This window comes from Leptodactylus fuscus, chromosome 11 (genome assembly GCF_031893055.1).
Source record: "Leptodactylus fuscus isolate aLepFus1 chromosome 11, aLepFus1.hap2, whole genome shotgun sequence".
Taxonomy (NCBI): domain Eukaryota; kingdom Metazoa; phylum Chordata; class Amphibia; order Anura; family Leptodactylidae; genus Leptodactylus; species Leptodactylus fuscus.
The window spans coordinates 35,752,686-35,776,378 of NC_134275.1; the positions used below are offsets into that span (position 1 = coordinate 35,752,686).

At 42.5% G+C, this 23,693-nt stretch overlaps 1 protein-coding gene across 1 annotated transcript in view; it reads right to left on the bottom strand.

The window, feature by feature from the left end:
* The window catches only part of BGN (biglycan), a 37,748-nt gene extending 14,264 nt beyond the window's left edge, over positions 1 to 23,484 (bottom strand). The window contains exons 1-2 of the mRNA XM_075260434.1: positions 23,184 to 23,484; positions 6,205 to 6,475 (exon numbers count right to left, since the gene is read on the bottom strand). Coding sequence (XP_075116535.1) covers positions 6,205 to 6,460 — 256 coding nt within the window. The 5' untranslated portion in view covers positions 6,461 to 6,475; positions 23,184 to 23,484. The remainder of the gene's footprint in view (positions 1 to 6,204; positions 6,476 to 23,183) is intronic.
* Positions 23,485 to 23,693: the final 209 nt, after the last annotated feature.

Consider the following 23,693-nt stretch of genomic DNA (forward strand, 5'->3'; position numbering starts at 1 on the left):
CATTTGGAAGTGGTTACATAGAGTGCTGGGAATTCAGGTAATGGCCATCATGAAGAAACAGCAGATTGAAGGTGGCCGGATGTCTTGGAAGAAGCCCTTGTTATTCTTCGTAACTTTACTTAAGGGGCAGTCAGTTGTACCTGCCAACCTCACACTTCACTAGAGGCTCCGAACAGGTTTCTACAAACGTTAAATGGTGACAGGAGAAAAAAAACGCACTGTACAAAGAGAGATCAGGCGGCCGAGAGATCCAGATTCAGGAATATTTTTGTTGACAGATGTGGAGTAGACATTTCCCTCCTTTCCTTAGGGGAACAAGCTCAAGGCTGTAAAATAGTTCCAGACCATTTATTTATGTCTGTGTTACTGATCGGAAAATCTGCCTGTCCGCTCCATGCACGTAAACTACACGAAAAATATTTTACCCTTAAGTACCCTGGTTAACTAATTTAGGGGTGGCCATGTCTTGTGCAACTTGTGGATTTGTCGATATTTGTCGATAAGTTGGTCTACCACTACCTTAAGATGGCATGCTGCTATTTACTAGCCTAAAAGCAAGGGGCTATGTTAATGGTGTACACTGCAGTCCGCCAGATTGGCGCATTGGTGAAGAAGACCTTTGTCTTAGAAAGCTCTCCCTATACTGTTATGACCTCTGTCATGGTCCAGTCCAACTCTCCCGTCCCTCAGTTGTTTCTCACTGTTTTCTACTCCTACCCTTGTTAATGACATCTGGTCTGACTTGATGACATCACCACAGTTGGCCATGGTTGCTCATGCACCTCCAGACCTGAACTTCAGGTTAGGGTTTTGCAGTATGTGCTGTTAGAGTATTTCCCTGATCCTGGGTAGGAACTTTTGTGACATCTTTAAGTATTCTCCTGCCATGGTCATATATTTGCTCAGCACTTTCCATGTTGGACTGTATGACTTTGATTCCATCTTTTGGTAGTATCTTGGTCTTTCCCGAGTACTCTGGCCACAGGTCTCTCATTTGCCATGTTCCGTCTATAGCACTGGTGTTTACTTATATTGTGGAGAGAACTTTGGGTCCCCTGAGGCTCCAGAACCTGGCAGCGGTTGCAACTTCTGCTACACTTGTCATTGCTGTTATATAATGTCCTCCATGCTGCTGCTGTTATTGTGTGTGTCAGATGGCAAAGTAGGATCTAGTATCATAAGGGAGACATCATAGCAGTCAATATCCACCCACTTGCATAGGGAAAACTTACAATTACAGATAGAGACTGCAGAGGGGAAAGCGGATGTCCAGCTGTAAGTATACTTTAAAAGGGTTATGCAGGGACTGTATAGAAACTACCTTCCACTGGGTTCTATTTGGACGCAACATCAGTTTTCTGGGTTGGTCCATGGTGACATGGTCTAGACCAGAACCAGCACCCAAGTCGATCTGCCTACCCTCCTCTGACATGTTCACTGATATTTATCTGTATTAGGAGGGCTTGCAGGCTAGATTATTGTAATAGGAAAGCCAGTCCCCATAGTATAGGTAAATATCTGTGAACGTGGGATAGGAGGTGGATTCGACATAACCCAGGGTCGAAACCAACCTGGAAACTTGGCCCAAATAGAATTCTGGAGAAAGTAAGAGATTAAATGGTTCCTGAACATCTCCAGCGCTAGTGTGTATCTAGCATGATAGGTCCCCACTGGTATCTAATCTTTGGAGACCAGCCAGGACCATTGAATCCATTCTAAGCCAATTTTTTTAAAAAAATCTCTAAGAAGGATGACCCCTTTAATGTAGCCCAAGTTTTAAGGGTAAACAATGAGAGGGACTCTACAGCCTGGTTAGTCAATGATAAACCAGTAGTGGCGTTAGAGGTCCTGCTATTTTACATGAGGTCTTTTTACGCTCCTCTAGTGTCATGATAGGTTGGGAGTCATTTTGGTAATTTTGCCGAGCACATTTAGTGAGGATCCATTGTGGCGTTGTCCTTCTTCTTAGTCTGTGCTGTAATAGCAGATAAATTCTCTCCATTCTCCACTTATCTTCTCCTTCGGACAGGATGAACATTCCACAACCAACACATTCTTGTTTTATCTAAAACACATTATTTCCATTCTGCGCTTTCTCTCATTTCCGTGTGGGAGAAAAGTCTCACAAATCAGATCTTTTTGCTGTATTAATAAAGGTTATTTTTCAATCACGGTAATCCTTTCAGGTTACCAAGCAACAGCCGTGGAGCTGGTATAGGTTAAAGCAAATATCTGCCGTGATTTTTAGGGAGGGGGTCATAAAGAAGTCTCCAAGGGCAACTGAAGGTTATAGATGAGAGGCAGGTATTAGGGGTATGACAACAAAATACTCTGTCTTGGGCATGGTATTTGGATACTGAGTTACACTTTTGGGGGTATATACCTTCAAAGAAGCAACTCCTGCAGGTCCTAGTGGTCCCGCTTAACTGAGCACATTCCCTTTCGAAAAGTTCTTGCGAGCCCATGCAGGGTCTTCTTGGTACATAAGCAAACAGTGCTACCAAATATTGGAGGTGTTATGAGACTATCCCATACTTTCCAACTCTGTTGGCCTTGGGGTGACCCACCATTCAAAAAACATTGTGAAAAATGTCCTTTTTTTGGAAAACTCCTACCCCTTTCGTCACATGATATCCCCTTCCTTTTTACCTATCATGCCCCTTTTTCATGCCATGGACACAAAATGTGCCAGTCATGCCCTATCCTCAAGATGTGACCACCAGCACATAAAGAGCCTGAATAATGACCAGGGGCCTGGCGGATGTGGAAACATTTAGCTGGGCCCAAGAGATTCACCCACTCTTTCAAGAGGTTATTGCCTTCCATTTTTTCAGGAGAGTTGGCCTACCCATATTGATATGAGCCTACCTGAACATCATATGAGACCATGACACCCTAGAATGAGTGGAAAGAGGGGGCAAAGAGGGCCACAACTCTCAAGACACAAGGGTATAGGTCAAAGTCATAACTTCAGGTTTTGGGGCTCGAATGCAAAAGCTATATCAAGGCCAGTCACATTATATTTCATTTATAACACTAGGATCTTTTTATGTAGCAGAAGGGTCTTTTGGCCCTTTCAGATACCCCCAGGGCCTTGATATATTTAGTATTGGACTGATAAAATGATTCTAGGGGCCCACTCCTTGGAAATTGGTTGGAGCCTGGACCTACTGGAGGATGCTATGGTAGGATGTAATTACCACCTCTGCACCCGCCATAGCTACATCCCTGGCATGAGGATGCCCCTTATGTTTGCTGTCGGACCCCTACTCTTTTATTCTTACACATGGATGCTGAGATGATAGAGATATAGGTTGTTGCTCCTGGTGCCTCCTCTGGAACCTGTGCAGAATATATACAAGGTCCCCATTCTACAGCTGGAGATGAATTATTCTGACATTTTCACAGCAAAAAAAAAATTGAATCAGCCAATTTGCAAAAAAGAAAATCCACAACTTGTATGTATTTTGGCAGTCGCTGCAAACTCATGGAAAACTCTGCACATGTTTGATGATCTGTCTATTGGCAATCCCCCCTGTGATACATCATGTCACGAGGAAGCCCCCTGATCTCTGAAAGATTGTACAAACACTATGAGGAGGAGAGCGGCATTCCGCAGTCAGTGCCAGCATGGCATTCCCGGGGGATCCCTCCACAGACTTCCTTTTCTCAATGAAATGAGATAAGCGTAAGTTGTCTCCTTTACATCATTGGTTTTGACTATCGGTTCATCCTCAAGCAGATTTGGCAGCACTTTCTCAAGGCGATGTCCACAGATGTAGCTAAATGGAATCCTGAAGTAATGTTGCTAATATCCTAACGTTTTGGGCATAAAGCTCCTATGCAGACCTATGTATCGACATGGTTACAGACTACTAACAAACCCTATGTTGTCTCATTCTATACTCACCCCCTTCTATCTGTCCTGTAGTGAAAAGATGAAAAGGTGTGTGGCTGCAGTTACAGACTGAGGAGCATATAATACTGAGGGGGGGCGTACTGGGTAGCTGGGTACTGGGTAGCATATAATACTGTGTGTGGGGGTACTGAGGAGCATATAATACTGTGTGTGGGGGTACTGAGGAGTATATAATACTGGGGGGGGGCGTATTAATAAAGATATAATACTGTGTGTGTGTGCCACTGTGGAGCATATAATCCTGTAGCTGAGATACAATGGAGCGTATAATACTGTGTGTGTGGGCCTACTGTGGAGCATATAATAGTACGGGGGGCTACTGTGGTACTGTGGAGAATATAATGCTGTATGGTGAGCCTACTGTGGAGCATATAATACTGTCTGGGGTCCCCTCACTATTTATATCACAGTATCTGTTTTATAGCAGATGTGATAGTAGTACCGGCTGTAATAACATTGCTCGGTCACTATTAAATAGATCCTGTGCGATGTAAATAGTGAACATTAATTGTTCAAAAGTACTAAATGCAAACTACTACCTTTCAGTACAAAATTGTTTGTATTACTGAAAGCTCTGTAAAGCCCCATTCGCGCGACTGTAATTTGATGGTCCATAACTGTCCGCAATTTTGGATCTGCAGTGCATTAAGTTTAAATTGCCGTGTTGGTACTTCGCAATAATTTAGCGGATTTTGGGTTGCAGTTTGGGCACTCGGTCTCTAAAAGGTTCGCCATCAGTGCTCTGTGGGGTCTGAGACTGTTTAGCAGTCTGACTCTACATCGTTTAGGTCCCCCAGCAGACCCAAATGACAGAAACCCATGTGAACCTAGCCTGAGACACAGTTAACCCTGCACAATCCCAGCCCCTGATTGACAGCTTTCTCCCTATGCACAGTAAAGGGGAGAAAGTTGTCAATTAGGGATTGGAGGGTGGAGTAATACTACAACTCATGATTACCAAGGATTTGGTGCTCATGTATACGGTCTGTGTGTGCGGGCCAACTTGGTGTCAGTTTTGTAAAGGAAGGCACTTGGATCACCCTCATGTCACATCCTATTATTACCCGACTGCTTTCTGTGCTACTTTCATTTCTATTGGGGTCTCTTTTCCAATTTCACTCCTTGATAATTATCAGAATGGAACGGAGCCCCCATCGGCTGTCACACTCAATTGTATGCATGGGGTCTAGCACTGACAGGACTGGAGCGCTACAATGGATACGTTTATCTGAAACCACCACAGACAGACATAACAAACAGAACTCCGGAGTTAGCATCTCTGTCACCGCCTGAGAGAGGACGCCATAAAGGTGGTGAGAGATTCCCTTTAGTTCTAGCCATACTGCACCAACAGCTTATTGCTAAAGGAAAGTCAGAGCATTTTAGAATTGCAGTCTCTCAGCGGACACGTGGGACTATGATAAATATTCCGGTCCTATAAATCACTGACTGTTTCCTCCAGACCCCCAGCACTATCTGAAAAGTCTTAAGTGAAGGAATCTACGGAAAGATTTTTCAGTTGTCCCATAAGGCCTGCTAGGAAGTCATTGAGAATACAGTAATATAATAGAAAGGAAACATAAGGGAGGACGTCTACTGCTGATCTGGCTTCTCGTTGGAGACACTTTTGGCTTAAAAACTGCATCATGAACTGTATCAAAAACTTCCGTTTCTGCTGTATTTGATACAGGATTCATTGTGTACTTGCTGGGGGCTTGTTTTGGCCCCAGGAGATTTTCCCACCAGGACTTTCAGATTTCCCATTTTTTATGGAAAATTTGCAATACCCCTGTAATTCCAACCCATTCCAGATATGTGACCCTGCAGCTATAACGCTGCTATCTGAGTACCCACAATGCACTGCTTTCTGATAACAGAAGACCATTGGATCAAGATCTGAATGGAAACAAAAACATCCTATGAATCAGGCTAGGTTCACGCCTGTGTTCAGTTTTCCATTCGGGGGTCCGCTTGGAGATCCCCCTATACAATAATCTAATCCACATAAAAAGTGGTTACCTTGGGAAACCCATGTACCCCATAGACTATAATGGGGTCCATGTGGTTTCCGCGTGGTTTCTGCTCGAAAAGGGCGAAAAATATAGAGAGAAAAGCACTGCTTGCATCGCTTTTCTCTCCGCATTTTTCATCCTGAGAGGGGAACAGAATCCCCAAATGTAGTGCAAGCGCTGGTGTGAACCGAGCTTTAGTTCAATCGAAGTAAAGTATAGTGTTGGCATTATCACTCTACATGTACATTTTGAGGTTTAGAGGCTTGGACTCACCAAGGTCAGAGCACTGTACTACTCGTAGGTGGCACTGGCATCCAAATGGACATAGGTCAAAGGGAGGCATGCCAGGAGGCAAAGCGGTAGGACCATCAACTGGTGGAGATCCAGGAACCCCTGACCCTTCTTCATTTGCCTCATCTCTCATCATTGTTAGTCCATCATCCATTGAAAAGTCCCAAAATCCTCTTTGTTCAAAGGGCAGTGCATTGCAGAGGATTGCCCAGGAACACAGGAGAAGTAAGGTCTTCATTATTCCAGTGATAACCTTAAGAGACAGAAGATAATCATTGGTCAGTTGGTCATATTGGAATGGTTGTAGCTTTTATATACTATATATTTTGTTCCCTATATCTATAGGTAGTCCTTCGAGACAGACCATTTACATATGAGGGCCTATAATAGGACTACCTAGTCCCATCCCGTATCTAATGATGGTGCAGGATTCTGTTCTCCGAGAAGATCTACTCTCATAGTTTGGGAAATTGGCCCAAGGGTCATGAAAAGATGGGATAGTGTTTTTAATTCAACCACCATAAAATCTGAGGTCTCAGTTTCATCTTTTCTACGCCCTCTGTTCTGTACCATTGCATGGAAACATCTTGTTGATGTAGATGTCCTTCAGCTTGACTTTGCCCCTCTATTGGAAGTATAACTTTATGCAATGCAAAACAATTTGTAATTCGTTATGTTTCCAGAAAAGTAATTTTATTGCAACAACAATTACACAACTTCCATCAACATTAATTCTTCCAAGATTTTTAATAGCTTTTATAATTGTTCAAGTCAACCGAGAAACCGAGAAAAACAAGAAATTGCAATTTATTGTTGAGAAATTGCTCCTTGACATCTCCCAAAATTTTAGCTTTCCCTGGAGAGTTTTCTTCTGGTACTTAAAGGGGCTTTCCAGCCCCAAAATTATTTTTCATATTGATGACTTCTCCACAATTAGATGAATCACTTGGTTGCCAAAATAACAGTTGTCATAATCCTGTAATTGTCCCGTCCATGCCCAAAATGGATTAAAGAGGTTATCTGCTTTGGACAACGCCGTAGACACTCATTTGATCCCAAAGCTTCCTGCTTCTGATAAGACATAATATGTGAGAAAACCTGCCAAAAATTTTCCTTAAGCGCCACCTCTGGAGAAATAGAGAATTGCACAGTGTCCATTCAAATCAATAATCTGCTTGTGTAATTCAGGACTGGACAGGTTCTCCAGAGTGGGAGATGCTCTTTGTAACTGTTCTCCACTGAGATCATAAGGATCATGAATAGAGAACCCTCCTCTATTAACTCAGATTTCCCTAATAGGGTGTATGAAATGGGTTTTCTAACCTAGATAAAATGTTTTACCAATCCTGTATCCCATACTCTACAAGCCTAAAGTCCCTAAAGTTCACTGCAGACCCCAAGATTAACTACACTGAGAACTTCCAACCGCAGCAAGTATCTCTTGCTCAAGTAACGTCATAGTTAGTACAGTAAAACCCTAAGAAATTTTCAGATAATCCGGCCTTGAAGACTATTGGGCATTACTGTTAAAAAACAGTAAAGATGGAGACAAATGTATCACCCATGGTCACCCAGAACTACTCCACCAGAAGCCAATTCTTCACCAGATCATCGTGAGTACAATACAATGAAATAAAAATGAAGCTCAGGTTCATAAAATAAGAATATATAAGTCCCACCATGGGAATGCCCTCAGAATGAGTTGATCTGCCCACCTTTTGGGTCAGAACATAACTCAATTTTCCATGATTGTTTTAGAAAATTTGTGAGAATCCCAACAAATGATGGACAGTAGGAAACTATGAGTTCCTCCTACCCAATATCAAACCATATGGGATTAACCAGGGCTGGGAATATCCTTCAAAGGGCCACATTGTAGCTTGATAATCTTCCACTATGATACGTATGCCCTTGTGGTAACCAGAGACCTCAAGAATGACTACAGTATATCTTATTTTCTGAGACAAGTAAGGGAATAGAATGTCTATAGTCTGCGGTGTGACCCTTGCTTTAAATGACCATTCTGTAATGGAATGTCCAGCAAAAATAGCAGCAAAATTATAGCGTATGACCAGCAGATGAATTCACAATTACAGGCACACCATATCCAGAGAGTGGTACCAAATCGAGCATGTACTTCACTGTCCATAGGCTGTAATTTAGGAACATTTGTGTAGTTTTAGAATAATTAGTCACAAGTGACCATAGACACAGGTAAACACACAAATCCACTCTCTGCCAACTTCTAAATTTGGCCACTTGGGACAACTATTACATTCAAGATGGCATAAATTCACTTTATTCTGAATACAACGTGCTACACCTGGTCCATAGCAAAATACTTGAATCCTTGAGTCAACCTTGGGCATGATTCCTTCCCATTCCACAGGCCAAGTATCACAATGGGAGGCAGAAGGGGCAAATGCCCAAGGATTTCCCCAGTTTAGGAATCTGTGTCACCCTCAGCAGAGCCCAGTACCAGATTTTGATGTGTGGCTTGAAAACTGGGACCTAGTCGCTGTTATCTGGGCAAGACTATAGCTGAATTTTTTGGCATCATATGGCTCCTTGGTAATTTATGGTACTGTATTTTTTTTTGAAAGACTATTGATATAATTTACTTTTTATTTGCAGCCTTTCAACTTTTACCTGTAGCCTGGTTTTCTCTTCTGTTCTTCTCTACCTTCCATAAAATCCACATGTGATGAATGGCGCAGAGTTATGGTTTGTTTCACTGCCTTCTCAGATATATTTCCCTTTTGCCCTGTTAATTTACTCTACTTTACTCTATTGATTAGCAAGCTGCCAGAGATAGTGTCCAATTGTCCAAGCCTAATTACCCCCTGGAGGTAGCTTGCTCATCCCATTGTCTTACCCTGGGCACGGCATTGTCAGGCTTTTCCTTCACAAAACAGGGCAGGAGACGGAAAGCTGCAGGACTCTTCCAAACCCATTCATTTGAATGGGTTTCAAAGATGTCCGGCCGTGAGTGTCGGTGAGCGTTTTATGCTCTCCGCCACGAAACCGTTTTTTTAAAACCAGACACAGAGTTGGACATGCAGTACTTTGTGTCCAGTTTTAAAAAAACGGTTTCACGGCAGAGAGCATAAACGCTCACCGGCGCTCACGGCCAGACCCGGTCTGACAGGTTTCTGTCTTCTGCATGCAGAAGACGGAAACCTGAAAACAGAGTCCGGGCGCTAGTGTGAACCCAGCGTAACTTCGTTATTCCTAGCAGGGGGTGTCTGGGATCAGTGGACTGAGAGCCTTGCTATCACCTTCTAGCAGACAACCTGACTCCAAGGAAACCTACAAATAGTTATGACCGTATATAGTCATACTGGTACTGGCAGAGCTGCCCACCTTGCTGACCTCATGGTGAGATGGGGCTGAGTGGAGATATATTGTCACACATAACCAGACCCCAAGGCTCTTGTTGTTCTTCCTGGACTACTGGATGTGTCACAAAATGCTGTGATGCTGTGGAAGCTAATCCCGTGGACTATGGACTCTATTGCCTATGGAAATACCATGCACCCTGGACTATTCTGCTAATGGGGTAGTCAAACCTTTACCACCTAAGGATTACCTATGGACTCTCATGGCTTATGGACTTATGTGCCCTGGGTTTCATGAGGTGAACTCCGGAGACCCAATTATAATTCTGTTTCTATTCTTTTATACTTCTTATCTTACTGCACTGTAACATATCTTTCTGTAACCATACAAGCTTGTGTCCGCTAGCATATATCTCTATGTATGTTGGTTGTCTAGTATCGACCCTCTTGGGTTAATAAATATAAAACTTTAGAAAGCTCGTCTCATTTTATCCTATAAGACCCGGTCCCTCTCTCATGGTGAGAGCAGGCGGTAAAGGTAAGAAGGTGATCGCAGTTTTGCCCGTGGCAAGGCCAGGTAGGCCAGCGGTTGGGTAAAAGTGGCTTGGGCAGAGGCGAGATCCTTCACACTACACAATAGGGAATTTTAATATTTATGCCAGATAACTAGCATAAAATTGTTGGATGTTTGGAACATTATGCCAAAGATGAGCCTCTACAACATTTTTAGTTCAAATCACCACATCATTCTTTACAACAGTGGGTAGAGCAGGGAAGGAATCAAGATGGACTGGGGCATGGATGCCTCAGACCATCAGATTTACTAGAAAATTGGCGTAGGTTATGCCAAAAATATACACCAGTTGGGAACTAACTTAGATTGTAGTTCTGGTGCACAGGGCCTTACAAGATAGGCCACAGTTATTAAAAGGCCAGAACCTCTCAGTACTTCTGGTGCATCTAGCATTGGCAGTGGAATTAAGGTTGACGTAGGAGATGCTAATCTTAATAAATTCCACCTATTTTATAGAAGGACCTTCATAGACTTAGACCTAGGACACTCATCTTTTGAAAATTTGCATGCTATTACTTAACACCTGAAGAAGCTCAACTATCTGACTTATCTGGCTGCAGAAGCTTAACTAGCTGACTAATCTAGCAGAAGAAGCTTAACTAGCTGACTTATCAGTTGGAGGGTACCAAAACAAAAGGAAGTTCCTAGATCAATGCTAGGGCAACAATCTGATAAACCAGTAGACCATCCATGAGAATGATGACCTATTTCTGGGCCTGATAAGGTGAATGTTTGAACCTTCAATGAAAGTGTTCCAACACCAACTCTTGAAAGTCTAAACAGAGAGATGACAACTCATGGATCGACATTGAAGTCAATTAAATAATACAGAAGGGCCTGCACATGTTCATATGGTTGTTTCTATATCTCACATAGGTTTAAAAGAAACTCCTACGACTGTAGATGCGTGGTTAACTCTCTACCAGTAATATAGGACCAAACATTGGTGGGCATCACATCGATATCCCATATATCGTAATGGTGGGAGAACCCATCACATACAGTAGTCTTCAGCCTTATGATATTTATCTTAATCTAGATCAACTGGATCATTATGGATCTTGACATTGTTGACTGGTTCAGTTTTGGGCTACTCCAAGAAATTATCCATGAGATCCCCTGAACATATGGTTTCTGTTTTATTTCTGTTTGCTTATTACAAACTTCCCACATCGTGGTTTTTCTCAATTCAAGAGCCAAGCCCCAAAATACAGAAGACTGATTTTATTTAATCTGTAACATTCTTGGCATGGTGTAGAACGTTGACTCTTTTCGATTAAGGAGGCCGTATGCTATCTAACTTCACAACAACTAAGACTGGTTCCATGTTCCCTTAAAGCTTTGTATACACAGGGACAGCTCATATCGGACATAATGTTATGGTGTTTGTACAATTCTGCAGCTGCTCTTATTTAATGACTAAGAATTAGTAAGTAGATTGTTACCACCATGAAGGGAGGCCTAAGGCCTTCTCCAGGACAGATGCAGAAGCTGTACTCAGAAGAGTAACCTAAAACTCCAGGGTCCAAATGCATTGTCTGTACCAGGACCACCTTCTATTTCTAATGAGTGTCAACACTCCCAAAATGGCAATGAAGCTCCCACAAAAAGGAGTGACCTCTCAGAGTCAGCAAATGTCCTGGACCTGATGGAATGCAGGCTCTCAGTCTTGTTATATGTGATGTGGGCACTTTATGGGATGGTCACGTGCCCACATCACAAAATTGGGGAAATCCGAACCAAAATTTTGTCTTGATAAATTATAACACTGGTGTCCACCTATGTGACAGAGAGGAGGGGCCTTCGGGAAGCCTTAGTTCCTACTTCACCCCATTCAACATGATGGCCGTTGTTCTCTAGATGCTGATAGTGTCCCTCTCACACCCATACATGTTCACTAAGGGCTGCAATGACCTGAGTAAGGCCCTATCTTCTGACCTACATCCTTCGATCCAGGCCTGGTTCTCACCCCATTGCTGGTTATCACTTTGTAATGACATGGCTCGCAGTCTGGATGGGTGTGTGTCAAGTTAACATAAGCATTTTACAAAGCCTTGGAGGAGAATTCTGCATTCAGTCACCGTTATGGTTCCTGGCTCTCCCACTGTGAGCTCGATTCCTCTTTACAGCCTCCATTTTTTGGTTTCATTTAGCATAGTTTTGCTTACATTCCAGCCAATGCCAAAGATAATAAATCTTAGAATCTTGTTCATTGCATTTTGTGTGTAATGTATGCAGAATGTGCACAGGAAGAATAGCAATGTTAGAAAGTTAACCCATATCTGTAGGATTTGGCAGTGCGTACCATTTTGGACTCTTAACAGCAGGCAATCCAATGTCACACAGAGTTTTTTTGGTCAGGAATTTGCTCAGGAAACTGACTCAAGTTCCTCCTCCTAAATACGCCTCACCATAGGACTGTATGGTGAGACGTTTTTAGGAGGAGGAATTTGAGTCAGTTTCCTGACCAAATTCCTGACCAAAAAAACTCTGTGTGAACGCAGGGAACTGTTGAAGGACGTCCACCATGTAGGGTCCTCCTGTAGGGAACTCCGAGGAGTAAGACATAGGAGTCACACTCGTTCCTCTTTTTTACCAATTCCCCATCTATCTGCAGTGCTTTACGATCCCCTGACATCCAAAGAGAAAATGTATCAACAGTTGGACAACCCTCATAGAGAGACAGTTGGCCAGCCTTAGGCTAGAGACAATAGCCAAAAATTATCTAACATGTATGGTCAGCTTCAATTAGCCATGTATTATATAATACTGTTACCAAGGATTGTGTACCCACCCTTGGGCCCACCACATAACAAGATTCGGCAGTCATCCTCCATCATCTAATAAATTGTAGGGAATAGAACATAGCACTGAAATTTGGCTGGACCACTAGAGCCTGAGATTTCTGGAGGATCCTCTGGTGCTTTGGTGGCCAGCCCAATGTTGCATCCACCAATTTTTTTGCCTAATGGCCTTCAATTACCTTTATTTAGCCATATGTGTTATAAAACTGTCCAGCAAGTAAAAAGCAACAGAAATCCAATGGGTAACAAACTGGACAATTGATGGTTGGCCTGGTCTAATGACTCTTACATCCTACAGGTCATCACCCAGATTGATCTAGAGTCATTAGACCAGGCCATACATCCAATTTGGTGGCTATGGTGCCCAAGGTCCCAATGGTGAGAAGACATCATAGACCATTTCTGTAAGATGTCAATGTTAAGAAGATGTGAAGAACCAATTTATGACACTGATACCGAGAAGAAGTCTGGCTACCTAGTTTCCACCGGCATCCATGATACACATGGGAAATGGTTAGTAAAATCCATCCTAGACAACACATTGGCCATACATACTGGGAAATGTGGAGAAGCTGCACATTCCAGGATCACACTATCAGATATCACGGTCCTGAAGATCTCAAGGCATTCTTACTCTGTCATGCAGATGTGGAGTGAGTGGGAGTCTTACTTTACATCAATTATATCTAACTTTCTAGATTTTTCATTGACATGTTTGTAAGTAGTCTTTGTATAAACATCGTATTGACGTCAGAACCTGCTGTACATACAGAGATGAGCGGCGCTACACTGACACTGCTTATCTCTCCCTCCAGAAGTAGTCTGCAACAGACCACTATAGCCTGTGCCAAGTACTGCAGTAACCACAGTATGTATTATAATGGTATGTGCTCTAGCTACTGCAGAACGCCATACTACATGCCTCAGCTGCTGCAGAACACCATAATACATACCTCAGCTGCTGCAGAACACCATACTACACATCTCAGCTGCTGCAGAACACCATACTACACACCTCAGCTGCTGCAGAACACCATACTACACATCTCAGCTGCTGCAGAACACCATACTACACATCTCAGCTGCTGCAGAACACCATACTACACACCTCAGCTGTTGCACAACATCATAGTACTATTAATAGCCTTTATTTACATGTGAATTGCTATGCTTATCTTGTACTAATTCTGATTTATATCCTGTATTATATTCCAGAGCTGCACTCACTATTCTGCTGGTTCATACATTACATTTCTTATCCTGTACTGATCCTGAGTTACATCCTGTATTATACTCCAGAGCTGCACTCCCTAATCTGTTGGTGCAGTCACTGTGTACATACATTACATTACTTATCCTGTACTGATCCTGAGTTACATTATGTATTATACTCCAGAGCTAAACTCACTATTCTGCTGTTACAGTCACTATGTACATACATTACATTACTTATCCTGTACTGATCCTATTACAGTATACTCCAGAGCTGCACTCACTATTCTGCTGGTACAGTCACTGTGTACATACATTACATTACTTACCCTGCACTGATCCTGAGTTATATCCTGTATTATACTCCAGAGCTGCACTCACTATTCTGCTGGTACAGTCACTGTGTACATACATTATATGACTTATCCTGTACTGATCCTGAGTTACATCTGTATGATATTACAGAGCTACACTCACTATTCTGCTGGTGCAGTCACTGTGTATATACATTACATTACTTACCCTGTACTGATCCTGAGTTACATCTTGTATTATACTCCAGAGCTGCACTCACTATTCTGCTGGAACAGTCACTGTGTACATATATTACATTACTTATCCTGTACTGATCCTGAGTTACATCCTGTATTATACTCTAGAGCTGCACTCACTATTCTGCTGGTGCAGTCACTGTGTACATACATTACATGACTTATCCTGTACTGATCCTTAGTTACATCCTGTATTTTACTCAAGAGCTGCGCTCACTAATCTGTTGGTGCAGTCACTGTGTATATACATTGCATTTTTTTATATGGCACTGATCCTGAGCTACAGCCTATGCCTATGTTATAGTCAAGAGCTGCATGCAAAATTCTGCTGCTGAAGGTCCCAATATATTTAAAGGGGTTATCCAGGAGTTAAATATTGTAAACCTGTCCTTACCATAAGCCATCAATATTAGATCTGTGGGGGTCTATGTTGGATTCTCACAGATCAGTTGCTCAAAGTAGCGCTGAAGTGAGCACTTCTTCCACTTCACAGGACAGTGATATCATGTATGCCACGTGGCCTGTATACAGCTCAGTCCCATTCAAGCAAATGGGTCTGAACTGCATTAAAGGGATTCTACCATTAAGGCTATTCCTACGTGTCAACAAGAAAAAAATTGATTTTAATGGTAGAATTAAGCACACCCTCTGTGCAATGTACAGCACTGTACTTGGTATTCAGTGAAGAAGCTACAGCACTCTCCAGAATGCTGGGTTCTCTTCAAACAGCTGATCGGTAGGGGTCCACTCCAAGGTGTCAGACCCACAGCGATCTAATATCTCAAGCTCTGACCAAGTAAGTTCAGAGTACAGTAGAGTACAATACAGACTGTAATTCTGGATCAGTACATGGTGAGTAAAACAACATACCTAGAACTCTACTACCTTATTATGTAGGACCCTACGAATATTCATACACAACATACAAACACGGCCTGTTCAGACAAGAGGTCGGGAGTCCTGCGCAGCGTTGGGTTACAAGCCTTATAAGGGCTCTTGGAGACAGACAGATTGGATATCTTTTATGTTCTGATATTGTTATTCACAGTTTGACACATCCTGACGTGTTATAAGTGGCTTCTATGGAGTCGTGAGGAAGAAATATTTCACAGTTATTATCATTTCTTGGGTAGGTTCGACCCAGTTCCTTGGCACTAGTTATCACTTCTTAGAGTAAGGAGAAGAAATAATGAAGGAAATAGCATTCATTATAGCGGGCAGTCCAGGGTGAGGAGATACCCCCTACTGCTCCTTGTCATCTTATTATGTTGCTATTAGCTACTACTACCAACTTCTCAGGCTAGACTCAACTTTCCAGAGGTCAGATGATATTTAGACTTGGTGCAGCCTTGTATCTGCTGAGCTATGTAGTCTGAACAGATTTCTATCAGCGCAAGAAATAAAATACATCTTAATCCAAGTCAAACAAGTGGAAAAGATTGTCCTTCTACCCGCATTACCCTTATGGCGCTAGTGACCCGGGACGCTACACAATGTCGGCATAAAAGAAGATATAAGGGGATCTCAGCAAGTTGTAGGTCAGTCACAAACAGATGTCTTTTTACATCAAAGAGGAGTCTTCAGATTCTCTAATATGCAGAACCAGACTAGCCCACCAGAGTACCAAAGGATCCTCCAGTGGGACCAGGCTCTATTCCAATAATGGTGCAGCAGAAGACAACTAAATGTGAAGGCTACTATGGTCTATTGGAGGATGGACCCCCAGATTATTTTATTTGGGGGGGGGGCTAAGTAACCTCAGTCTGACACTGACCAGACCAATGGTGCAACAATTGTAACCTTTGCACCTCTTGTAGCCATGGCCCAGATCTCTATAATATGATTGGTTTATGTACTAGTCATGTTTCATAGTTCATTAAAGGGTCGGCCATTGACAGGCTTTGAAATATGACTAGGGGGATGCAAACATGGAGGTATAGCTTAGTTTCTTTCCAAAAGGTGGTGTTAAAGGGAATGTGAGCATTGCAGAGGAGTATGGCATGGACTTTAAGACTTATACCTTTTAGGAGAAGCATTCCCCCCTCCCCAGAATAATGCAATGTTAGATGTTTCCATTAGACATCCATGAAAAACACTCAAAGGGGTTCTCCAGGAAGTATTTTTAGGCTTACTTCTTCGGGGGTGGGGCAGATTTAATGCTGTACTTAGGGGTTCCACTAGTTACCTGTGCTATGATATATGCTTTAGTATAGTATTCTAGCCCCCACAGCACGAGTGACTACCTGTGAACATGGGAGAGGACGGGGAAGACTGAGTAACTCAGATGCCAGGTGCTGGTTCTGATCATGTGACCTGGGACTGGAACCAGCACAAAATCTCCAGGTACAGCATCTTAAAAGACTCCTTCAATTGTCTAGGTTGGCAAATGTTCTTCTCTTTGTGCTCAATGAGACTGGAGAGTCAAGTGCCAATGTATATGGGAAGGTTGTTCATGGTGTTGACTGGACAATCACGGACTGTCATCTGAAGTCTACTCCATGCTCTTGTGCTGTCCTCTGTTGGTGTAAAGGTTGACTGATACCCGCTTAGTATATTTTGTGTGTTATCCTGATGTAATAAGCTGTAGCTGCCTGTAAATGAGAGCCCAAACCTATAACCCTCTTCATGATATAACCGGGCCCGTGGTCGTGCAGGAACACGTTCTGCATAGTGCAGATCTATGGTGGCAGAGATTCCATACATAACAATGGCATTACAAAGGTGCTCATACTGCTGCTCATACACCTTCTTAGTGAGAATACAGTCCTAGGGCCAAAGGACTCTATATATGACGCTTGACTTCAAGGAAAAGTCCATAGCAAGGATCAACACTGAAAAATAAGGAAATATGGACCGTTATTAGGACCACGACCTCTCCCTGAGAGAAGTGGGTTCATTGTATGAAGAAATATGAGGTATGAAGTTTAAAATATTCTTGTAAAGTTATACCTAGCAGTGGTGCTTATGTAAGGCAGTGAAAGGGTTAACCTCCTTAAAGGGTTGTCCAGAGAGTCTTGATTGTCTTCCCTCCCCTGGGAGTTTTTGCATGCTGTACCTAGAGGTTCTGGGCCGGCTCCAACCCTGGGATCACATGATTGAGAGGCCCCTGGGTGGCCACCTGCGGAACGTTGTTGGCTAGTCACATGACCCAGTGTTGGAACCAGTCTGGAACCCCCAAGTACAGCATGCAAAGACCCCTAAGGCAAAAAAAGAGTGGCTCAGACAAGTAGGGCGCTGTCATGACTTGGCACGTGACTTTCTGTGAGGTAAGGTTCTAAGACATCACCGGCATGAAAGCGACTGTGACGTCACTAGTGTGTTTCAGTCAGGTTAGCTGCAGTCACATCACAACTGTGTTTGCATCATAAAAATCTACTGTGACATCACAAGTGGGTTTTAGTCAAATTATCTAATGTGACATCACAACTGTGTTTGCACCAGGAATTTACTGTGACATCATTCACATCATCTCACTGCCTCATGAACCTATTGTGACGTCACTAGTGTTTTTCAGACAGATTGGATATCCCAGCAAATCTCCTATGACATCACTATTGGGTTTTAGGCAAATTAGCTATAGTGACATCACAACTGAGTTCCGGTCAGTTTTGTTACTGTGACATTACCTTGTCAGGCGTGACTCTCCTCTCTATCCATATGGCTCGCAGCCCCTTGTTGATGTCTACCTCTGCCGCAGGTTACATATTAACCCTTTATAGTGTGGTTCAGAATTCACTTTATACTAATGGTTACGATGACTAGAGAAGTAAATTTGGCAAGTCTAGTCCGTCTCTCCAAACCAGTCACCAATACGTTTTGGCTTTTTGACCCTCCTAAGTGGGGAACCACATTCCACATGCTTCATTGTTTAGTCTGGAACTTCACTTCCCTTTTAACGTATCAGCCAGGTCTATGCAGATATAAAACAATCTGAAGAATTCACGGCCCAGTGAGCACAGGGAATATTGTATTAAGGGTCTGTTCACACGCAGCAGATTTCTTGGAGAAGTCATTACATGCATACACTTGGTTTGTTTCTCTAGCATGTGCATATCGGTAAGCTCCATGTAGATGAATGGGACAAGGGCTGACATTTCTAGAACAAATCTGCTGCACACTGGGGAACTACAAGTCCCAGCACAACCTAAAAAATGAATAATGAACATAAGGGATGTTGTGGGACTACAACTCCCAGCAAAAGCAAGTAATAAATACATAGTAGAGCATTGAGGCACCACAAGTCTCACCATAACCTAGAAATATATAATTATCCATTGTAACACTGTGGTACTACAAGTCCCAACATACACAAATTATTAATAATGACACGCTACCTAAAGGTTAATGAATACACATTGATACACTGCAAGTCCCAGTATAAGCAAGTAATAAGTATGTAGTAGAACAATGAGGAACTACAAATCCCAGCATAAGAGTGTAATAAATAAATATTCAGTTCAAGTCCCAGGAGGGCCAACAGGTTACCTTCAATAGTCTGTTCATCCTAAACTTATCACTCCTGCCCTCTTGTGCACTGGAGATGAAAGATATACGATACACAGCCTTCCACTGTCAAAAAGAAGAACATTAACCCTTAAATGGCAAAACCAGCAATTGGACAGCAGCATATAGTCAGGAGGGATCCTTTGGGGGCGGCTGTGGCATAATAGGGGCATGATTATTACGTGGGGGGCACAGACAGAGGATAGGAATGATGGGATGCTTGCAAAATGTTATCAGCAAGTCTTCATGGCTGTCAGATAGAGAAGGAAAGGAAAATGTAAATGCTGCTAAAAAATATGGATGGAAAAGTTTGGAGGAGAAGTTGTGCAGTGGGGCACAAACTGAGCTTGTGCACCTGGACCATGCCCAACACTGGTCACTTTAGGTCCAGTTTGGTCACCAGTGAGCTGCAGAGCTCCAGTGGTCCAAATATAAGACCTATGCTTAGCAAACATGACTTTTTGGATTCCCAATGACAGATCAATTCAGTCCTCTACTAGGATCCATAGTCAGGGCCGAGTACAAGAACCTAATGTGGACAGCAGCCTGGGGAACCTGGCCATGCAGAAGACCTCAGTATTGCAGTGGTTTTTATGATTGCGTTGACCTACAGTGGACCATAGTCTATACATATTTTAGTGTAGGCTCCATGACTAACCATAACCATCTGGTCAGTATGGCGTTCTTTGTGCTTATTTTAGTAGGTAAGGCTCCATATGTTTAGGCGTGTCTCTATAGTGCTTAACTCTTCTATGATATAATACTGTTGCTGAGCCTTCCAGACCCTCCGGGGTGCATGAAATTGGGCAAGTCTGTCTTATTTTGCTTTCACTTAAGTCACTCTAAGCCTGAGACAGCAGCTTTTGCCTCTCCTAGGCAGAGATTTTTCCATTCCTTGCAGCCAAAAGAACCTTTTATTTTTATTCCAGGAAGCTTGTTAGGGGTAAAGATCATATAGGCCGAGCCCAACGACTATAGAGAACTTTCCATACCACTGTCTGTTCAACCATGATATATCTAATTATCATGAAAGCTCTCCTGTCATCGTTCTTATCTCCTCAAGAAACAGAGTGTTGGACTGAGATTCCTTGGGCACATCAAACAAAATAATTCTGGGTGCCCACCCTCCAACAGCCCCTGGAAATAGACCATATCACCCTTAAAATGTGGGTGTCTTCTTCTGGATCATTATTGTGTTAAACTTGGTGCCCAGCGGAGGATCCTCAGGTGCTCTGGTAGGCCAGGCTGACACTGTCTGTACATCATTCATTATGGTCTGTAAGCAAGTATCAACAGAGGGGACCTAGCTAATACTGATTCTACAAGCTGATACATGTAGTTCCCCTTACCCTGGCCCTTCCTGGGTTCTCCTGTTTGCCTGGAGAACTCCATCAAGGGTCTGTTTGCACATAGGAATTTCAAGCTGTTTTGGGGGCGGATTCCAGAAATTGGCGGTGGAAAACGAAGAGGAAGTCCTCTTCATTTTACACCGTGTGAATGGCCCCTGAATTCAGGATCATTCCTATGTTCCAACAACTTCAGACAAAAAGTCTATCATTAATGGTAGGGTCAACTGGTCCACCTAAGTATCAGAGGATCCATAGAAGGGTCCAGGCTCCAATACATTAAGGTGCAGCAGAATATAACCCAACTTGGTGCTAATTCCGGAGTCATTCACTCTCCACAAGGGTTTATTTCCTATGGGTTGCATCATAAATAACCTATTAACAAAGATCAATCAATCCTTCAATCATGATTTGAAGGCATCAGACCAAGCCTGAAGATCTTCACATCACAGGGCTCTAGGTGAGTAAGATTTCAGAGGGTGGGAGATGATCCCGAACTTGGATAAAAATGGACTTCCAGGTTTATATAGTCACCCTCCCGATCTTTTTCATCATTCCTCAATAGACACATGACTCTACACTCTGGCCTAAGTGCCAGCTTAATGTCAGCTTGTATGATCTTCTGAGTCTGCCAATATGCTGGCTGGACTATGCAGATTCCCATTAACATAGATTGCCTAGTCATTGCTACACACTTTCCTCCTCCTCCTCCTTACACGATCCGCGCCTCCTTACCAAATATTTTATTGACTCTCGCATGAAATGTCCCTTATGCCGCTTATAGTCTCGATCAATATTTACAATGGCATAGAAGGGACTTAAACAGGAAATATCTCTTAGACAGTGGTTTATGGGCTGTGGTTGTAGCAATGACATGAACAATATGGGGTTTCAGGCTATAACTCACAAGGGGTTGAGGTTCCGAAAATTCAGACCTCCCAGATGTAGGCTGCGTCACTTAGTATAATCATAAAACGTTGCAGTTTTTATATTCAGTTTAATAGTCCAAATATAATATAATAACTTTGTCCATCTCATAGATTTGCCCTGAATTGATGTCATACAGTCAGTGTTGGAATCTGGTTGCTTGGGCCCATCTGCTAAAGTGATTCTGGGGGCCCACCTCCAACAACACCTAGAAAATAGACCCTAGCATCCTTCAAACTTGGGTACCATGGTCTATATTATGTTATTGTTTTAAAGCCTAGGTCCACTGGGGGATCTTCTTGTGCTCTGGTGGGCCAGTTTGACACTGTATATGGCACTGGCCCTACTAATGGTGTGTCACTGTAGGTAGCATCAGGGGTAACTGAAGATTTTAGTATAGTTCAATTAAAAGCAACATCATCTGACTGAAAACATTGGATGGAAGTTGGTCGGAACTGTTGATTTTGGCTACACAACAACCAATGTCTACCAAAACGGAGGTCTGCCAGTTCAGTCTGACATGTTGATATTTGGACCCTTCATACAAATGATCTAATGTTCTATAGATGGGCTACATGGTATGGCCATTTTTACGTCTCAGTCGTGGTCCATGATGGAAATTGAAGCTTAAAATGCATTGAATATCAAGTACCAACTCAATGGAATTGGTGACAATACCATCATGTTGATACATTCATAGCATAGGATGTATAGTCAACCAGTGATATCGGGACAACCCAATGGACCCCCCTTTTTTGTTTCTTATACTGTACCTTTAAGATCACTTTTGAAATCACAACATGCCACCTTCAAAACACAATACAACCAACTACAACTAGCCCATGTCACAAAATATTGGGTTCAGATTATATTTGTGAAGTCCATTCCATAAAAGTATAACCTTTACTACCTACCTATCCAAACTTTCATGCAGTGATAGTACGTAAGGTTTTGCTCTTAAGTCTAAAAGAATGCAGGGTCCATATTATATAGTATGAGAACTTCATAATCTAATAGGATAATGTCAATTGTACAAGTATGGAGAATTCCTTTAAATTTGCTTACAAGCATGAACCTAGTCCTGTGGGTGTCTGCCCATCATCTGCCCTCCGAACAAAAAGATCTATAGAGAGTAAATCTATGTAAGACCCTGTGGTTTCTCTGCTGGTGGTTACTGGAAGCTCAATACTTGTCAGTCCTTCCTGTGCACTTCCACTGTCTCATTCATACACTTCTGAAGTTCCTCAAGAATCTCTGCAGCCCTTTCAGAAAACTGCCAATTATACCCTCGCAACAATGTACCACATCAAACCCTGCTGCATACCAATGAAGAAAACTCTATTGACGACCATCATGACTTTCCTCCACCATATCCTTAATAATTATCTACTCTGGAATTCGTTCCAATCGAATCTCTGATGCTTAGAGGATGAAAATTCAAAAATGTTCAAAAAATAGGCTCAAAAATGACTTTGGAAAATGTTCAAAAATCAACAAAAAAAAATTAGCAATATTGAAAATTTTCTCAAAATTTTGGATATTTAGAAAGAAGTTGTCCATGATTTCTTAATGCTTCTCCATCCTTGGGATATTCTTAGAGATAAATTGATTAAAAAAATTAAAGTGAGTCCACCCTCTGGTGGAGTCTTAGACAAAGCTTCTGCTCTACAAGACTTTACTAAACTTAGAAGAAAGTTCTACCGTACCTTGTCCTCTTTCTTCTTACTTCAGAGAAAGTTTTCTTCCAGGCTGTACAATTTTTGAGCACGGTATAAAGTTTCCAAAAAGACTGTCCCTGTCCCCAGAGGAGTTGATTGTTCCTCAGCCCGTTGCTTCTTGACTTCCAATTCTTGTGTTTAAGAAGGAGGCTCCCACCCTGCTGCCCCCCTTAGTCTGACTGACTGGACTGGTGCTGTTAGCTGCAGGGTTTTGTGTGTGAGCTTTAAAGATGTAATTTCCTTGCAGACAGCAGAGCACTCGATGCTCGGGTTGCATTTACCTCCTCCTCCCCTCTCCAGATATAAGACATGTAAACGGCTTGAGGTTTCAATGACATGTGGCTTTTATCATCACACCTGCCAAAAAAAAAAAAATAACAAAAAAATCCCTCATCTGCTGCTCCGGCTTCCTCCGAATGTTTTTCCGCAATGAAAAATATCCTAAGGAGAAATAAAATAAAACCCAGTTCCGTGTTTGTTTTGCTTTGATTCTAGTGA